Source organism: Emydura macquarii, unplaced genomic scaffold, assembly GCF_026122565.2.
Source record: "Emydura macquarii macquarii isolate MOO-44397 ecotype Brisbane River unplaced genomic scaffold, CSIRO-AGI_Emac_v2 contig_1876, whole genome shotgun sequence".
NCBI classification, from domain to species: Eukaryota; Metazoa; Chordata; order Testudines; family Chelidae; genus Emydura; species Emydura macquarii.
The window spans coordinates 15,586,817-15,606,027 of NW_027132013.1; the positions used below are offsets into that span (position 1 = coordinate 15,586,817).

General features: G+C 39.1%; 1 protein-coding gene across 22 annotated transcripts in view; it reads left to right on the plus strand.

The window, feature by feature from the left end:
- GPHN (gephyrin) overlaps positions 1–19,211 on the plus strand; it is a 604,586-nt gene that overhangs the window by 549,385 nt on the left and 35,990 nt on the right. For 11 of the 22 annotated variants that reach the window (XM_067557745.1, XM_067557750.1, XM_067557748.1 and 8 more), the window contains one exon: positions 9,753–9,824. The exons of the other annotated variants lie outside the window; for them this stretch is intronic. In XM_067557745.1, coding sequence (XP_067413846.1) covers positions 9,753–9,824 — 72 coding nt within the window. The remainder of the gene's footprint in view (positions 1–9,752; positions 9,825–19,211) is intronic. 22 annotated transcript variants of the gene reach the window in all.

The following is a 19,211-nucleotide window of genomic DNA, read 5'->3' on the forward strand; positions in this document are numbered from 1 at the left end:
CAATGCTAGTGCTTGCTGAAGTGCCAGTCGTGCTGTAGGTCTCTCCATTGCTTATAAAATTCAAGCTGTTTGGGTGGGTGCAGGCTAAGGTTCAGAATGATGAGTGCAATTATTTGGATTCAGATGCATGGGAGGATTAATCTGATGCCAAATACATATTCTGTATGGAGGAGCACCAAGAAGGTGACTCTTCATGGCGGATACTACCTTTCCCTAGTTTTTCTGAGGGAAATCCAAGATGAATGATTTTTAGTTGAATGACAGTACTGTGCCTTTGGATTCATTCAAAATAAATGTTTACCAGTCTGTGGCTACAACCCTTCATATTAAGTACTGCCAGAACTTCATGGCCAAAGGTCAGATGAAACTATCAAAGAAAGTGTTTACTTTGGTCAGTTCTTTTCATTCTTCCTGTACATCTAATCCATAAAGATGTAGACTTAGCTTGGGTAGGTTTTGATGTGAGTGATATGGTTTCAGAGACCACTGCCTAGAACTGGATGCCCACAAGTTTGCTTAATTGCAGATCTTTGAATTCCATCAAGAGGTTGAGAGAGAGCCCAAGGATCTACCATACACTAGAGAGAATTTGTTTTTGGGAGCAAATGGAACCTCAGTGCAAAAGACAAAGGAGACAACAGCCATATTGGGTTCTCTTGGACCTGTGTTTTTCACTTTGGGTACCTTGTTCAAGGAAGGAAAGGCAAAGTCTCCACTTTAAAACCCAGGTTTCACATTGACATATGGCTTCAAGAAAGCTCAGTTTCCCCTGCACAGGATTCTTGGCCTCAGCAGCCTCTTTCAGCAAGCACCAAAACCCAAAGGGTTTTGAAGGATTCTGGAGCATTTAGTAAACCTGTAGTTACCATTAGTCTGCCAGGACCTATTTTTCAGAGATAGATCTGGAGCCTTTTACCCATGATCGCTCACTCAGTTCTGACACATGGGTCCTGAGCATTGTTCTTTGGGATTACAAGATCAGGTTTTCAGAAAATCCTCCAGATTTTCTGACGACTACCCCCACCTTAAAATGCTCACAGACTCCTTTATATGAGGAATGGATGGTGCAGGAAATCCAATCTGTCTTGGAAGAGAAAGCCTTCTGATTTGCTCCATGAGGTGATAGGAATCAGGGGTTTTATCCCAGGTGCTTCTTTATAGTCAAATCTGGGGGGCTTTATCTTAATCTGAATTTCAAGGAACTGAATCTCTATGGCATCAAAGAGAAATGGTGGTCACCTTGGGAGCCAAAAAGTCTCTTCTATCGGAGTGTGACCAGCAGTGTACTTAGGACCTTGTGAACACTCATCTGCACACAGGGATATCTCCCAAGCAACAGAAGTACCTTGTATTTCTTGACAAAAACAGCATAACCTATTTTATGTGCCTGTTAACAGTCTAATGTAGACTAGACAAATATGCCTCTAACATGTTTAGTTGTTCTAGTTAAAGCCTAGGTTCCCTTATAACTAAAACCTAGTGTTCCTGGCAGATGATCTCTTTAGAGAAAGGGAAATTCCATACTTGTAAATCTGTTTCTTTGAAGGGATTATTGTGACACAATTTTCATTTTTCCACATACGTCCCTTCACAGTTTGGTAATTATATTCTTTTAGTGTTTCTCTGCTTACACCTAATTACTATTTTTTCTTTTTGGGGGCATCCTTTTTCATTTTGAATAATTTTTGAATTACCTTATCCTTATGGGAGCTTCACTTCCTATGCAACTGAAAGAACTGATTGGAAGGTTTAGAGGGCAGCATTTATATACTGCAGGGTGTGGCACGTAACATGCAGTTGGGGCACAGATCCTATTTTAACCTGTTATTGGTGCTTTCCGAGATCAGAATTCTTAAAGAGCTATAGAAGTTCCATCAATCTCGTATTAAGGAGTAAAAATCAAGTGTGAGAATACTTTTGGAATGATATCTGCAGAGAAACAGAATTACAGGTAAGTATTTTTCTCTTTCATCTCACTTCTATGAACCATTCACAGGTGTTAATTTAACAAAATAGCTCATCTAGGTTAAGGATATTCTTGTTGGCAACCACTCCATAGCTCAGGACTGTACGATGCACATATGCACATTCCAGTCAAATATTTGAAAGGACCAGGATACACTTGAACATCATGGTGGCCACTGCAGAGCTATTAGGTGCACTTTAAAAATCATTCTTATCACATGTACAGTTTTCAATGGTCCACTCAAAATTGGATGTAAAGCCATCACTGAGTACTTTGCCACTTAATCTATCTTTTGACTTTAAATCTAGACCTATATTTTATTTATTTTCATTATTTCATTATTTGTTTATTTCAATTTTATTGTTAAAACAATTTCTGAGCTTCTCTCTATTGTTTGAGTTCATTCTCCTGGCCTACATTTGAGACTTGGTATGCAAAATTTCAAAATAGCAATGCACAAAGCCTACCTGCACTGAAAGTCCAGGAGGTGTGGAATACAGAAGAAGGAGGACCAACTTGGAGAACGCAGTGTGATTGAACCTAGGCCTGGCTAAAAGCCAAGCCACCCTCTCAATACATGAAACCATATTTTCTGAGGAGCAGATATTTCAAAAGTTATTATGAGAGGAGAGGCAGAATGGAAAGAAGTTCCTGCTAGACAAGCCCAGACATACAGCACACAGCAACAAAACCCAGAAGCCTAGAATTCCTTAAATTTTGTTCTTCACCTGGTTTCCCAGATCTGCAGCCCTCTGGTTTCCCAGATCCACTTCTTCCTAATATAGTCTATGTGTGACCTTAATGCTGAAGGTGGTCTACAAGTGTTACTTTTGACTATTTTCTTCTGCGTAAAGGGTTAAAACACGGTTAAAACAGGCTTATAATGCATTTCCCTTGCTCATAATCTATGAAATAGTAATCTGATTCTGTGGAAAACTATTAATAAAAATATGTACATCTTTGTGTTGAATAGCTGATCCCCATTAAATTATTAATCATGGCATTTTTGTGTGTGTGTTTATGCTGCTTTTAAAACTTTTATTCATGGCCTTTGTATTTACTTTGTGCAAAAGTTGTAAGGCTTAGCTCTGAGGAAATGTGCAATAAATTAGGCCAGTGGTGCAAAGGGTTTTTTAACTTAATCGTACTCCATTTTTAGGAGTTCTTCTAGGGAAGCCCTTTAAAATAGTTTACTGATGGATCTCTGAATCTTGTCCATGGCTCTGTGCCTGGTGAGTTCAATTTCCTTTTCTGTTGTTTACCTTCTGTTTACATGAGTAAATTTGCTCCCTCTATGGGTTCTTTCCCTAACTCTGTTGTTTCCCCTGATCATTACACAGATGCTACAGTGTAAAATCTTAATTGCTTTCATCTGTATTTTATCCAGCAACCATGTAGGTTCATAATGGAGAGAGAGGGAATTGCTACAGAATTTCATCAGGCACTTCACAAACTTTACATTAAATGCACCTTATTGAATTGCTAAAAAATATTGCACATATTTCTTAACAGAGCAGTCATAAAGTCACAGGCAGGCCTGTCTTTCTTTTACTTTTGTGAAGAATCAACATATAGTTTTTTTTTCATGTCAGAATTAATTATTTCCACACTGATGATATAGTTCTGTTATGACACATTGTTTGACATAAATCTCCCAAGGGACATGTAAGTCTTAAAAATCATCCTTGCTATTATGACAGCATCACTTTATGATATCCCCAGAATGAAAGCTTTGAAAAACCTTCTGTGATTTAGAAGGGATACCAAGGCCTGACTCATAACAGAGTTTTAGTCTACTTGAATTTTATGCTTGCCATCCAGAAGGATCTAAACCTTTTGTAGCTGTGTCAGCTGTATGTAGTTTCCAAACTTTTAATTCACAGACCATGGAGATCACTCGGGGATGTGTGTGATATTTTAAGGCACTTGTTACTTTGGTATGTATATCACACTGGGGCTAAGGATACATACAGAATGTGGCAGCAGAACTCTAGGAACTTCTCCACACCAAATGTTAGTCTGATGTCCACATAAGACAAAATTAAATAGGCATTCCAAATAATAGGATATTTATGAGTATGATTAAACAAAGACTACTATCCTCTATTAGACTTGGTAGGAATTAAAGTGCTAAAATGTTAATTTCTACAGACAGGTCTTCACTTCTAAATCTGCTCAAACTACATTGTTTTTATAGATTTTAGTTGTAATTTAAAGCATCCAGGGAAACTCAATCACTGTAATGATTTGAAAAGAGTTGAGGGATGTTCAAGGCTGTTACAAAGAGGACGGTGATCAGTTGTTCTCAATGTCTGCTGAAGGTAGGACAAGAAATAATCAGTTTAATCTGCATCAAGGGATATTAGGAAAATTAGGAAATTAGGAATTAGGAAAATCTTCAAACTATAAGAATAATTAAGTGCTGGAACAGGCTTCTAAAGGAGGCTGTGAAATCCCTGTCATGGAAGGTTTTTCAGAACAGGTTAGAGCAACACCTGTCAAGGATGAGCTAGGTATACTTGATCTGTCAAAGATGAGCTAGGTATACTTGATTCTTCCTCAGTGCAGGCGGCTAGACTAGATGAGCTCTTGAGGTCCCTTCCAACTCTACATTTTTATGATTCTATGAGACATGGAGGCTCCTTCTTCCACTAACTCCTATCAATGGAAACATTCTCCTTTCCAAGCGTAAATGTTTAGCAGACATCACGACTTTTTCATGATCACTAGACCAAACGTTATCACAAATGTCACTCTGTCATCCCTTCCTCTGTTTATGTGACAACCTATCTTGTTTTAATGTGTGTATTTGAACCTGAAAGCACAGAGCACCATCTAAGCCAAACCAAAGGTGAGAAATACAATAGCTTCTAAAACTGAGATTTGTGAAATTCTCATCTATAAAGAGGACCAGTACAAGTGTAAACTCATATTGATGGTCCTAGTACAGGCCTGAATTTCTCCTTGAATTAGCATTTCTGGAAAACTGTTTCTGAAGAGCACAGCACAGTGGCAGAACACGGCATCAAACAGCAATTAAATAGTGAGGGAGGTACCACTCCTGCTGTATTTGATGGTACCAGGATTACAAGTTTAGCAATTACACCTCTATGGTGGGGTAAAAAACACAACACCAATCTGCTTTTGAGGCATGGGGTAGAATTTTCAGAAACAGCCAAATTACTTAGTAGTCTAAGTCCCGTTTTCGAAAGTTACTTAGGAACCTAAATTCCATTGACTTTCACTTTTGAAAATGAGATTTAAGCTCCTAAATCATTTAGGAACTTTTGAAAATGTTATGCATGGTGTGCATTAAATGGAACAAAGTAACTAAGTAGGAATTTGAAGGGGCAGTTAAAAAGTTTTCTCCCAAGAATGAAGGTGTAAAACCATCTGAAGTAGAAAAGATTACTTAAAGTTATTGTTTCCTTCTTGCAAAGAAGAAAAGGTTAATTTGAAAAACCTGGAAAAAAGGAGCAGAGAAAAAACATGAAAAAGCAGCCTGTTGAGAAATTACCAGAAGCTCTACTAATGTACAGTGAAATCTTAAAAACTTGTACTGATTGTTTTGTTTTGCTTTTAACTTGAACTAATAAATTAATTAGCATAAGAAGGTATACCAGTTTTAGTGTAGTGTTTCTAATGTCCAAGATTTTGACTTTGCCACATAAAACAAAATAACAACCACTCCCTCTCTGGCAGAAGTCATCTAAGGATCTATCCGACTGTCGTGCATTCTCTACTTTCTTCGAAGCTAATAAAATCATATTAGATGAATTCCTAGTGGCAGGAGGGAAAAAGGATTCTGCAGCAGTTACTAAATAAAAGGAGAATAATACCCATGTAACTTAAAATGCATGTTTCAGGGAGTTCTGGAGAAATCCAAGGTCTCTACTTTACCGGTTACAATTCCCCTGTAAAATAAGAATTATTTAATGTATCTATTGCTTATACATCTTCAAAGCCCTGTATTGATATTGACTAAAATCTGTGAGGTAGCTAAATATTATCCCTATATTACAGATATAAATAAAGTCAACAAAGTCTACTCAACAAAGTCAGTGAAAGTCTCATGATTAGATCTTAAGACTTCTAGACTGCCACTCCTATACTCCCACACTTCCACAACATCCTGTCTCACAACTTCAAAAAACTTAAAGTGCAGTTCTGCCATGAAAAGTGTCAGTGACCCATAGCTAATCCAAGACCCAACTCATTGCCCTCAGCTGATTCAGTTAATGAAGCTGGTCTTCTGATTGACTGAAGATTCCAGCAGGCACATTCTTAAATCCTGCAGCAGGTCTGGGTCTCTGGGTGTTTCAATAATATTCCATTGCTGCAACTGTGTTTCTGGTCCTTTTCTCATGGTCTATGCTCTTGTCCCTTGTTCCTTGCTCACAATCCTGGTTTTCTCCCCCTGGCTCCCTGTTTCTACTCCTGTCCCTGCTCTGGCTGATACTCTGTCTCTGACTCTTGGCTCCTGGTTCTTGCCTCTGGCTCATTGCCTGGACTTAGTATTTGGCTTCTGACATCAGCTTTGACACTTAGCTCCTGATTCCTGGCTCTCAGCTCTAGCTGATTCCCTGGATTTGGTAACCTGGCAAGTCCTGATTCAGGCACTGACCACTAAGCTTAGTGACTTCTTCACCAACCTGCCCACAGCCCGATCTTTAATAAAAAGTGACTGTAAAAATGGTATGGTGAAGGTCAGTGTTTCTTCCCTCTCAATGATTCCAGATCAGATTTGTTCTGTTTACAATATAAAGCTGTTTTTCTAACTGTCAGCCCTTTAAATTCATTCTGCAAGAGACAGCTATTGCATTAAAAAAAGCAGTCATCTGTAGGTTATGAAGTGAAAGATGATAGCACTAAAGGCAGAGTAAAATTCCTCTTTTTTTCTTTATTTCTCTCTCTCACTCTTTTTCCTGAGAGTGTAGGTATTAGTTTCCAGACACCTCTGTCAGGCATTTCTAATCTTGACCTATTTAAATTGTGTAGCATAATTACATTCATTGTATTAAATTATTTTGGAGGACAGTAACACAAAGCCCTTTAATTGCTTCTCGTTGAAAAATGTAATTAAATTCAAAGCAATGTTCAAGTTTAATTTTTTTTAAATGATCACTTTAGGATATTTTAACAGCAAATAACTTCCTTCCTTAACCATTTGACTGCTTCTATATCTACCAGACAATGCTTCTTCTGCGTTATGGAATACACTACCTATATGTCCTAACATTCCATTGATTTCAATCAGATGTTAATGGACAACAGGTAGTAATAGTACAGCATCTACAGAAGAAGACCAGCGCTGAGAGGGTTAACAATTTGATGAATAATATGGCAATGATTTAGAAGGATAGAATACTGGAAATTAAACTTTGGTTCTTTTAAGATGCTCTGTTTCAAATGAATTTAAAACTTCTTGGCCTATGAAAAAGATGCTTTGGATTCCCTTATAACCAATTAATTCATGATGTATCATTTAGACATGTCCATAGTTCTATACAGTCTTCTTGTAGGAGAAAATACTGGGTGACAGACTATTCTGTGAGAGACAAGGTAGGTGGGGTAATATCTTTTATTGGACCAACTTCTGTTGGTGGTAGGTACAACTTTTCAAGCTACAGAGAGCTCTTCTTCAGGTCTGGGGAAGGAAGCAGGCTGTCTGAGCAAAATACAAGTTGGGACAGATTGTTAAGCAGAAGGTGTAATGCATGTTGGAGACAGTCACTTGAAATGAAGTGGGCAATTGGGGGTTAGATTGTTATGCAGAAAGGGTTTGAAGTGGCAATTAAGTTTAGCAGGCAGCATGGTTACAAATCGTTGTAATGAGCCATAAAACCAGTGCCCTGTTAAGTGGATTTTTGGGGTGTAGCAGAATTAAGAGTTTAAGTTCCCAGGCTTGCCTTTTGAAGGGGTTGTACCGGTTTCCCTTAAGGACAAGTATTGAAAGATCAGATATAGAATGGTTGCTTTGAGCCCAACACAGCTAAAACAGCATATCCTGGAATCAACACAGCTAAAACAACACTGCAAACAGAATACGCTATAGAGCATTTAGCAACACCACAGAAAAAAATTATTTTGCTTCTTGAGGTTTCTCCCCTTAGCACTGGAGACTGGACAAGTGGCCAGGATCAGGTGGGAACTTTGAAGGTGGCTTATTACAGCATTTCTCCCCCACTTCCTGACGTGCATTGAACCTACATCTAGAAATTAAGGTACATGTTGCCCTCTGACAAAAGCAATGGAATAAGAAATAAAGCACTAAAGCCGCCTTGAAGGAATCCTGTCCTAGGAGGTCTGTCGAAGAGAAACTGAAATCTAGATATATAGACTATTAGTTTGTCAAAACTGCTTAGTTTCAGGATTTTTTTTCATCCATGCTGACATTGTTTAGCAAATATCTGATCATACATAACAGAGATCTTTGCTGGAATGGCTAATGAGGACAAACTACATATCATCAAGTCAACATACCTGATAAAATCTTTGTGAAGATGGATTACATCTGCCATGTTCTTCTATAGCATCCCTTGGCTCTGCTATTTTAATATCAATCAGGACAACTGAAAAGTAGGAACTTCTTGTTGTTCAAGAGTTGCAAAACAATTTCTCATAGTTGCATTGTCCATTTTGGTTTTAAGCATCTTATTTTAATATTCCAGAAGATGCATTTTAAAGATTTCATATCAAGTCAACTGTCTTTAAAATGAAGAGTGGGAGGAGAGAGAGAGATTAAAAGTATTTTTCTTTGTGAGAGAAATGAAATGTACTCATCTGTCATCTCATACCACGGAGTAAAAAATGGACTTTGATTTGTTTTATATTTGTAGCACAAAGCGCCCCAAGAATCTGAAAACAGGTCTCCCCAAGCCAAATTGACGTGACCAGAGTACATGTTAATAGGAACACCACCTCCATAAAATAGTAATTTGAAGACAGACATCAACTGGTTAAAGTGGGGTCCGAAAACCAGCTACATTTCATTCTGGAATCCTTTTGTCTCTATTAGTCTTCTCCCTCATAACAGCAGTTGTATCCTATAAATGGGTAGACGGTATCAGACAGACTCCTGTGAGAATGAAGTGGTGCTGTAATCAAGCACTAAGATAGAAAGGCAGGATGGATGATGCACCTTTCTTCCTTGCAATCAAGAACATGACATTTAACATGCCTTTACATCTGTTTCCTGAGGAACAAGTTAGGTTTCCTGCATGGCAATTCAGTGCACAAACCACAAAACTTTAGGTCTACCCAAAATTTACTTTCCCCTTCCTCTTATTTTATCTTTGTGTGCCTCCACTAGGCATGTGAGAGTTAGATATTTAACTGAAGGCCTTCTCCAAAGATTATTCCATTTTCTGAGGTCCTTCTCAAAAATCTCAGTGTGCTTAGCACCCTTCATTTTGATTTCTCTTGAAGTCAAGAGTGAAGAAGTTTCTTCCTAGATTCTGGAAGAAAATAAAACATGCTCATTATGCTCAGTAGCACTGTTGCTGGCAAATGGGCATGCTCGATGTCCTCAGATGCTTCCATGGCTTCTTCACTTTCATCCATGTGAGCAGCCTTCCCAAAATATTCTGAAAGAACAGAAAATGTATTATCTCACAAATTCTTTTTCTCCTATTTGCTGGTCCTACTGAGAGAGATCATCTCCCATAAAGTCTTTGAATATTCTGAGCCACTTGGGGAAATGTGGCTGGGTCTAGACCATTTCTTTCTCCCCAGAGCCTCTCCTCTTCCCAGGCTCTTTACTCCCTTCTGCTTCCTTTACCCTCAGGAAGCCAGATGCTTTTAAAGAAGAAGGGACACAGAGCTTCCAGAACACAGCGGAGACAGGTCTACCAGATTGGTGAGCATCATTTTTAAAAACACTTGGAACGTTCAGGCACATGCATGCCAGCACAGGTAGAGTCAACTAGAAGCTATTTGTGCAAAGCTTTGAGCATGGGTAATACCAATTATTGTTATACTAAATAACATTTTATCCTGGCCAGTTCAGAAGATAGATACTGCTGCTGTGCTGGTGCTGAGGACTGCTAGCACGGAATTTAATGTTTATGCACCAGTGCACTGGCTTATATGGTGTCCCAAACTATGATAGTTAATGGTACTGCAAGTGTTTCACATTCTGCTAGTACTGAGAGTGCTGATATTACTCAGCCATACCAGGAAACAACTTTATCCTTCAGGAGTTTGCCTTTTAAAGATATAATAAGTTAGGAATAAATCATGATGTATGGAGGCATTCCAGAGGGGTGCTACTCCACTGATGTCATTATTACAACCCTTTAGTCATAATCACATCCATATCATGCCACTCATTTTCATGCCCATGCTGATAATTACTCCAGTAGGTCAACTTTAGATCTCATGGAGTCCATGGAACTATCCAGGGTGGTTTCTGCCCTGAAATACATATATTGTCATATATTGGATCTTATTTGAGGTCTGGATTAGGAAATAATGTAAGTGAATGGTGATTATATTCTTGACATAGACAGGGTTTACAATAGACAGTGATAAAAGAGGGTGACGGCAACCAATAATATCATCTGTTAACAAACAGAACCTTTATCATAATTTTAAATTATACTTATAGAGCCAGCAAACCAGAAATAATTAGAAAACTCATGAAAAGCACACTAAAACTCCAGGCCTGAAACCCTTAATTGTGTGTATCTTCATGAAAGTTAAGGGGATTACTTTTATAAGTAAAGGCTGCAGGATTGGGCCCTAAATTAGATAATAGCCATTCCTTCTGATTACAGGGTATCTGCACAACACTTGAAACCTCACAGAAAAGACACATCTATGCACCCATCACTGACTTAGCCCTTAGATGATGTGGATGAATTCAGCAACTCACTGTTCTTGTATCTGTATTTGCTAAGGCAAGATTATCATAGCTCTAGGTTCTCCACATAAAATTTCCTGAACAGATCAACCCTATTGAAATCTCATATTATGTTGTGCATATCCCAGAACTGTAACAGCATGGTCTGCCTCTTTAAGGGCCAAGAGGCCCAGGGACTAGCCAACCCTGTTCTGGAGAGGAGCCCAACGGACAGTTGCTGGGATTCATTTGATGGGGCTGGACAACGTGTAGTGATTGAGTTTGATGATTCTCATGTAGGGGATATAAAGCTCAATGAGGCTGCCTGGAACCAAGAGAGGGCTGGGGGTGCACTCTCCTGTGGAAGCAGCAGAATGTTGCAATAAGGCAGGCAAGCCCTAAACAAACCCCTGGGGAAGGTCCACCCCATTAAGCTGTTGGAGGCCAGAGGACCTCAAAATCTCAGTTGAGGCCAGGACTGTTGCTTTTTGTTATTGTTCCATTTTCCCTTTTTTGAGTTAAAATATAAACAGAGTCCCAAGGTACAAACTACAAACTGAACTGGGTGTGGCCGATTGTTTGATCAGGTCCACCAGCTCATGGAACCCTTATAAGCAGTTCGTATCAGTTTTGCCTTGGAAAGAAGTGTGTGGCCTTGTGTGTATGGGTTTTTTCTGTTTGTTTGTTTTAAACACCTTGAGCTCAAGTTAATCAGGAGAAGTGTTTTGATGTTCTCTTACAGGAGAAACCTTTAACACCAAGACTTTGGGTCCTATGTGAATGGACTCAAATTCATCATTCCAGCTTTTGTGACCTGACAGTCTCTAAGGACCAAATTAATTGCTGACATAACCAGATACATCTCCTGTGTACTTCAATGGCATTTGCACCCACTCATACCAAGGATGAGTTTGGCCCTCTGTGTTTATATTCATACTCAAATCTGAATCCTTACAAAAACGATCATAAAATAAGAAACAATAATAAGAAACTATGTCAGGTCGCCATGTATCAGACTATGAGGAGGCTTCCATGCCATTGTCTGTTTTGAAGAACTTGGCACTGATTAAATTATCAGCCCCATTTTTGAATTGCAGCCAAGCCTCAGTGTATGGCATCTATCCTATCTTGCATGAGGGTTCTGGAAGAACATCAACTTTGGCACCATGTCTAGTCTTAGATCCATCTGTGCACAATCATCTTTCTTAGCTCCAGCAACCTTTTTTATATTGATTATTACTTTTTATTTTATCTCATCAGTAATATTATTCCCTTCCAACCACAGCTGAAAATGTTCTACCCCAGAAATGAAAACATTTGAGTGCATCCGTACTATCTGTGAGCCAATGGACAAAAAAGAACTTAACAGTCTTAGTGGTCTCCAGACTAACAGGTGAAAACCCTGCTAACTTTCTGGAAGAACTAAGAGACCTGCTTGTAAGTATCATGCTGGAATCCCCAAGGTTCACTGAACTCTGCTTCAGTTCAAAGGCCAGGGATAAACTTAGTCCTTAATGTCCTGGTCCACATGGAAGCCCTGAGATTTGTCAGGCTGTATCTGGATTCTCATACTGGACCTGATCTGCAGCCTAGAATAGGCCTTTGAGGACACCACAAACACCCGATCTCCCTGCTCTGACTACTATCCACCACCCCCATCCAGGCAAAGATCAGGTCCTTCCCTCCATCCTGCCAGGAAAAATCAAAGCTGGTTTGCTCTCAATAATTATTGAACCCTTTACATTTTCAACTCACCCTGGGAAAGCAAGCCACTCAGCTACAAAGTAGACTCACAAGTTGGTATGACAGCACCACTGCCTGACAATCACTACTACTAAAGCCTTGTCCCTGAGCTTCCCATGTCACCAAGAAGATCACAACAGTTCACAGGAAAACTCCAGCAGATGGAAGTACACAAGCAGAAGACTAGAATGTTGATGCCACACAGTAAAGAAACCTTTTGCTCCTCCAACATCACACCACCTCTATCATCCCCTTCATTAGCCTTCTGTGATTCTGTATCAGTCTAATGGGTGCCTGCTGAAACAGTTCATAAATACACTGGAATAAAATAAGTTACTATTCAAATGTAGAGAAATGTTTTAAAGGAATTAGGAAGATCTCACAGAAACATGCATATCATTCTGAGAGCTCTAACTGACATGTTGATGCCATGGATGGAGACATGAAGGAAAATTTCCCTCTAGGAAATAATATTCCTATTAGCATTAACATCAGTTAGCAGGATTGTAGAAGATAATGAAGGCTGAGCCTTTTAGCTGCTATCTGACAAAGGATGAAATTTATACAGAGACCCATTTTTATCTAAGTAGCCGAAGTTAGTATCATTATTACAACCTTCCCCTGAAAATGACCTATATTCTCAAGACAAAAAGCACCATTTTGAACACATAGACAAAAGAAAATAACAAAGAAGGTGAGAGGAATGGAATGCTGTCAGAACATTATGGAGCACACTGGAGAATTCTGAAACTCAGTTAATCTGCTGAAATTATTGTTAAGGCTTCCATATGCTTCTATATCCACCATCAGAGTGGATATGATTCTGTTTGAGGAATACATATGAGCTGAAACACACACCCCTTTACATTCCAAAGAACACTCTGCAAGGGGAAAAGTTCTTTCTTTGGCTGACTAGATTATGGAATCTGATCATCATTCTGCATCTGGAAGATTTGATATGCAAAACATTCTTCTGACCCTTGACAGGATAGTCGTAAAAGGGGGCATATCTTGTCTATGTGCAGTTGCATCCATGATTTTGCAATCTGTCACCTCTACTGAATGAATATGCAAAGATAAATAAGGGTTAATGAGCATGGGCCAAGTCCTTATTCAGCCCTTCCTCGGATAAAAATATAATTGATCTCAATGAGAGTTTTGGCTGAGTAAAAATTAAGTTCTTCAGATCCTGGCCACATGAAAACAATAACTTTTCCCTTACTGAAGTTTTCAACCAGCATGCACTTCCATCCTCTTTATGGAATGAAGATGTTATTTAATTTCTCTCAGTCAAAACTGGGAGTTTGCTGTGATTTATACAATGGGAATGAAGTCTTAAGGTGACTGGGGGAATTCCTAACAGGACTTAATAGCTTTTTACAGGCTATCTCCCATACTGGGAATTCCCTTAGCCTGGGGAAGATCCCAGAGGTATAGATTGGCATAGCCAATTCTTAACCTCCCTAAATCCCTGCAATCTCCAGTACAGGAAGTGAGAAGGGGTGAGAAAGGAGTGTGGCTGGCGTAAACTACACTCTAGCTATCCCCAGATGGTACATGATCCGTTGGGGCTTGTAACCAGTTGGTGAAGTTTAGAATAGCTCTCCAGCTACTCTGCTCTGTGCTGAATTTGATATAGAACCAGTTCTAGCATCACTGCAACCAGCTCCCTCTCCTCCTGCCCCCCACCCATGTCCCCAGGCTGGACCAGGCCCTACAGTTCTACTTTCTATGATCTTGTGAAAAAAACATTTAATTCTTTCAACCTGTAATCATCATGTTTTCAAGTATGGTAGCTGGAGGCCAAGAAAGATGACCCAATTTTGCCTTCGTGTACACAGGGATGCATCTATGGTACCTATTTTTGCATGCAAAACTCCTTCTCTCTCTCTCATGAATTTGTAAAGCACCCATCACAATAAATTCAAAGTGGTAAATGCACAAATTTTACTGGAACAGTTTTTCAAGCGTTCCCTCAGTGTTTGAAATATAGATTTATAAAGCCATGGTCGATGCAAAAAGGAGTAAGAAAGTCACAAGTGGTTTCCTTAGTATTCCAACAGTAATTACATCATTGTAATCTGCCAAAATGTTAACAAAAAGGATAGGAAATGACCAATAGATATTGAGATGTTCATTTGAGTGAATGAGACTAGCACAAAGAGAACTCTGTGGAGATGGTCCAGAAAATCTGTAACAAGCTCTGGAAGTTGTACTATGCCAACACCTTGATAATTCAATCTCTGCTAAATGCTCCAGTTCAGTTTTGCAGACTCTATTGATCCTGTTGCAGAATGGTAGGTGATGCTGCATGCTGTCTTTGTTGTTACTTGTTTTGCAGATTAAGTGGCATAACTGAATGATCTAACTGCATGAGTTTCAAAGTGCTGTTATAATGGGTTGTGTCACAGAGGGGTTTGCCTACTTTAAAAATAAGTTACAGTAAAATCTCTCATTAGGGATCAACAACAAGATCAGCAAAAAGGAGCTGTCTAGCAGACGTTGATCTCTAATTGAAGGTCAAACAAAACTGTACTGTACATTTGGGGATACTCTAAAGTGGTGCTTTTAGACACTGAATTTATTGAAGAATTCTTTGGTGCAGTTGTTTTATTCATTCAGATAAATAAAACCTTTTGCAAGTGTAGTGTATCTTTTGCTGATGTTTGCATCGCTTTCCAGTCAGGCTCCTGGTTCAAGTTATTGAGTTCCTGTGTACTTTTCTGGGTCAGTTTAAAGACAGCTCAGTAGTCATCACTGTTGATATATGCTTTCTACATATTGGCCTGGAGGGCTGGAAGACTTCCATGATTGTGGAAAGGATTCCCCTTCTGGAAAAATGCCATCCTCCTCCGAGCCTTTTCCAATCTGATAAAATCAAATTGCATTTCTACTGCAGTGTCACGTATCAGCTTGTTAGATTTGTATTGCATGCTGTTGCTGCCAATTTACAAAGCCTTCCTAAATCTCCACACCAGAATATACTGCGCAGTCTTCTCTACAGAGGCGAGAGATATGGGGCAATAAAATGGACAGCAAAACTGGTGTTGTGCCTGTTAAATTGGCAAAGTTAGCAGAGAATGTTAAGACAGACTTAACAGCACACTGACTCTTTAAGCAAAGCGCAATGTCTGCAGTCTCAGAAATATGTGCACAAAGCACATCCCTGCTTCTTGGTGCAGAAGCAATCTGCTGAAAGTGGGGATTTCTAATTATCCAGGGGAAGTTTGGATCTGTGCTTAATTAGCTACATGCTCAGCTTCATAAATTTCATATTTTTCCTGACAGAGCACATATTCTTTTCAGCTCTACCTCCAGTACATACAAAGTTGTAAGTAGCTGTAACTTACAAAAAGTATGATCTGTGAATCGGTATTACCAATGTTTTGTTCTTTTGAGTGTCAGAAAAGCTGCATTATTTTCTCTTGTGTAATCAAGAATATCACCTTCAGTGTGTAAATCACCAACCGAAGGTGAGTAGTTTTGTTACCTGAAGATGAGACTTTTCCATGGAAAACTCCTTTAGGTATAAGCTATTTATCTGCTACTCCTCACCATAATATCTCAGTACCCGTCATAATTTCTCAGTGAAGGAAATGTCCAGGAATGGCATTTTCTGCCAAACACATGAAATTATTTGCCATGCCAGATCAGATCATTAGTTCATCAAATCCAGTATCTTGACACTAGCGGTGGCCAATAGTTGGTGTTTTCAGAGTAAGCCCAAAATGTCCAAACTGTACCTGCACAATTAAGCAGTGGTGTAAATAGGGTTTTTTCCTGCACTTCTCATTGATTCTAGTATGCTCTGAAGAATGATGTTGATCCTGTTCTTAACATGTCCAATTACAAATGTTATTTTGCCCTTTATTTCAGAATTCAAGTATTTTCCAAATACTCTTTTCCTTTCCTCATCTATCCAGAATGACGCTGTTTATTGTTGGTACAGCAGATGAAGCAAGAGACAAAATTAACAACTGTTGTCTGGCTGTGATTTAAATATTTTTTAAAATGCCATTCAAACGTTAAAGCTTTGTCTGCATAATGACAGTTCAGCCAGTACACTCCTTCAGTTTATTACAATAATAATAGAGTTATGAAATGTTTTTCATCCTCAGGATTGTAAAGTATTTTGCAAACATAGCTAAAAGTAATGTGGAATGGTGTAGTTATAAAGATCTTATAAGATATGAGCTGTGGATGCACTACATTATTCAACTGATGAAGCCAAGGATGAGTTATACAGGTCATCCCAAAAGAACTGTAATTAAACCCTTATACCACAATCACACAATCAAGGACTTTTTATATGACTCATGTTACAGAAAAACTTTCAAATTTTTAGAAAAGTTTTATTTATCCCTGAATTACTCTAGTTTTAAGATGGTATAACTCCATGGAAATTATGGTATTATGCCATCATAAAACTGAAGTAACAGTGGTGAATTGCACCTTCAATTGGGGTTATTTTTCATCTTCCTTTATCATTAAATTACTTTATGTATATATTTATTTTGATTTTATACATAAAAATAATTAAAAGAGTTCCTCTTCCATTGCTCTAAGTGACTTTGACAACAACTAAACATCTACTTGCACATTTTTTTACAACTCTCTCCAACAATAAATAATGAATCACTATTAAACGCCATCCAGTTGCTATCCACACAATTCCTTCCCCTTCCCAAAAGCCAGTGAGATGGATGGATGGGCTTTGCAACATTCCCTTAGATTTGGGTTGTTTTAGACTAAGGGTGGAGGCAGGTTCCAAATTAATGAGCTGCTGATGAGAATGCCCTGCTAGTAACTCTCTCTCTTTTTTATAAAAAGAGGGCTCTAGTTCAAGTCTCTGTTGATCACAGCTGCAATGGTATAGCACAGGGAGAGAGGTGGATATAAAAAAGAAACCTTCACAACATCCTGGTCATATATAAATGAAAAAAGCTGTCCTTGCTGTTACTGTTACCTGATCACCTAGTAGCAGCTGGTAATCTAGCCCAATCCTTAAATCATGGACATGAACAATAAAAACAGGACACGAATCCGAAATCTACAGGGCAGATACTATACTTACCATATCTTCTGGTCACCTCCACCAGCCAACCAACAATAACCTGGTCTTACCCAGACATAGTTTCAGCCAGCTAGACCTCACCCATTCCTTCATCAGCCAGACATTGGGTAAGGCAATTTACTTCTCTGATTGGGTCTGATGACTGGTTTTCAGAACTGGGTATCATCAACACACAGAAGGCCCACCTACTAATGCCTTTTAACTAACCCTCCCAACAACTCCATAGGCACATTAAACAAAAAGGTGACAAAAATTTCTGCAGAACTCCAAATTAGAATACCCTGAAACAGGAGTGTGTACTACCAGCCTTTCAGAAATTAAGCAAGATAAGAATAGAGCCACTCAAAACAGCCCCACCTATTCCCACTTAGGTCTGCAGCACCTCTTACTCAATGGTATTGAAGGCAACTCCTAAATTGAAAAATATCAGTATGGACACCTGACACTCATCCATTGCCAGGAGGAGATTCATCCAACAATGCAACCCACACAGTCTTCATGCTATATCTGTATCTCAGTCTGTACCCAACCTGAAAAAGCTCAAGGAGAACTGGGGCAACTAGATATTGGGAGAGTTATCTTAACCAAAATCGGGAGACTAGATATTGAGTGATAATTGGCCAGATCACCAAAATCAAGCAATTGTTTTATGAACAGCAGCTGTATATGTGCTTTTTCAAGGGAAGCTGTCAGTCATCCTCAAGGATTCACTGATACATTCCACCAGCAGCGAGCCCAGTTCTTCTCCTATGGCCTCCAGGAGAGACCTGAGTCCCAAGCACAGGTTGTTGAATAAAGTGATCCTAGTACTTTAGACTCCAGAGGTGACCTGGCCAAAACTCTATCAGAGAACCCTTTTCATTTGTCTTCTCAGGAACACACACCTTCATTCAGAGGCAGACAGTTTTGCTTGAATCTGAGCAATTTTAAATGCAAATTAAAAATAAATTTCCTCCCAAGTGGAACTCAAATTAGCCACCAAGTGTAGGCAGCTTGAATTAATCAAACTGCCCAGTACTCAAAACAAAGCTGCTAATCAAGATTTTGCAAATGCTGTCATGGAGGCACATGCCTCGCACACAACCATCTTAAAAAATCTTTGTTATAGTTGACTGACTACAGCCTAAGTGGCAGCATCGGCACTCTAACTATCTTTCCTCCTGCTTCACTTTGTTGTCAGCCATCTGTAAACTAAGGTGATCGCTAAGGCCAAAGCCAGGGGAGAGGGTGACTGAGGACCACCTGATTGACAGTGGAGGATGCCATGTTATAAAATTCCACCACCATTGATAAAGAATGGTCTATGAGCAGAATATTTTTCTTCTGAGCCTTCTGGAAAATATTCAGGTTCAAGTAGTTTCTGAAGGCAGACTCTCAGAACAGGCCCCTCATGCAGATGGGGGGAGGTATCCCTCATATTGAATGGAGGTAGTGGTTGATCCATGACATGTTTCCAAATTCCTTATAAGCAATATCAATCCAAACACTAGCAGTTATTTTGTGTTTAGTACCATATTGACTAAGAAATATTGTGGCAGAGGAACATAGCACACAATTACAGATATTAGTGATTGGTTCAGGATTAT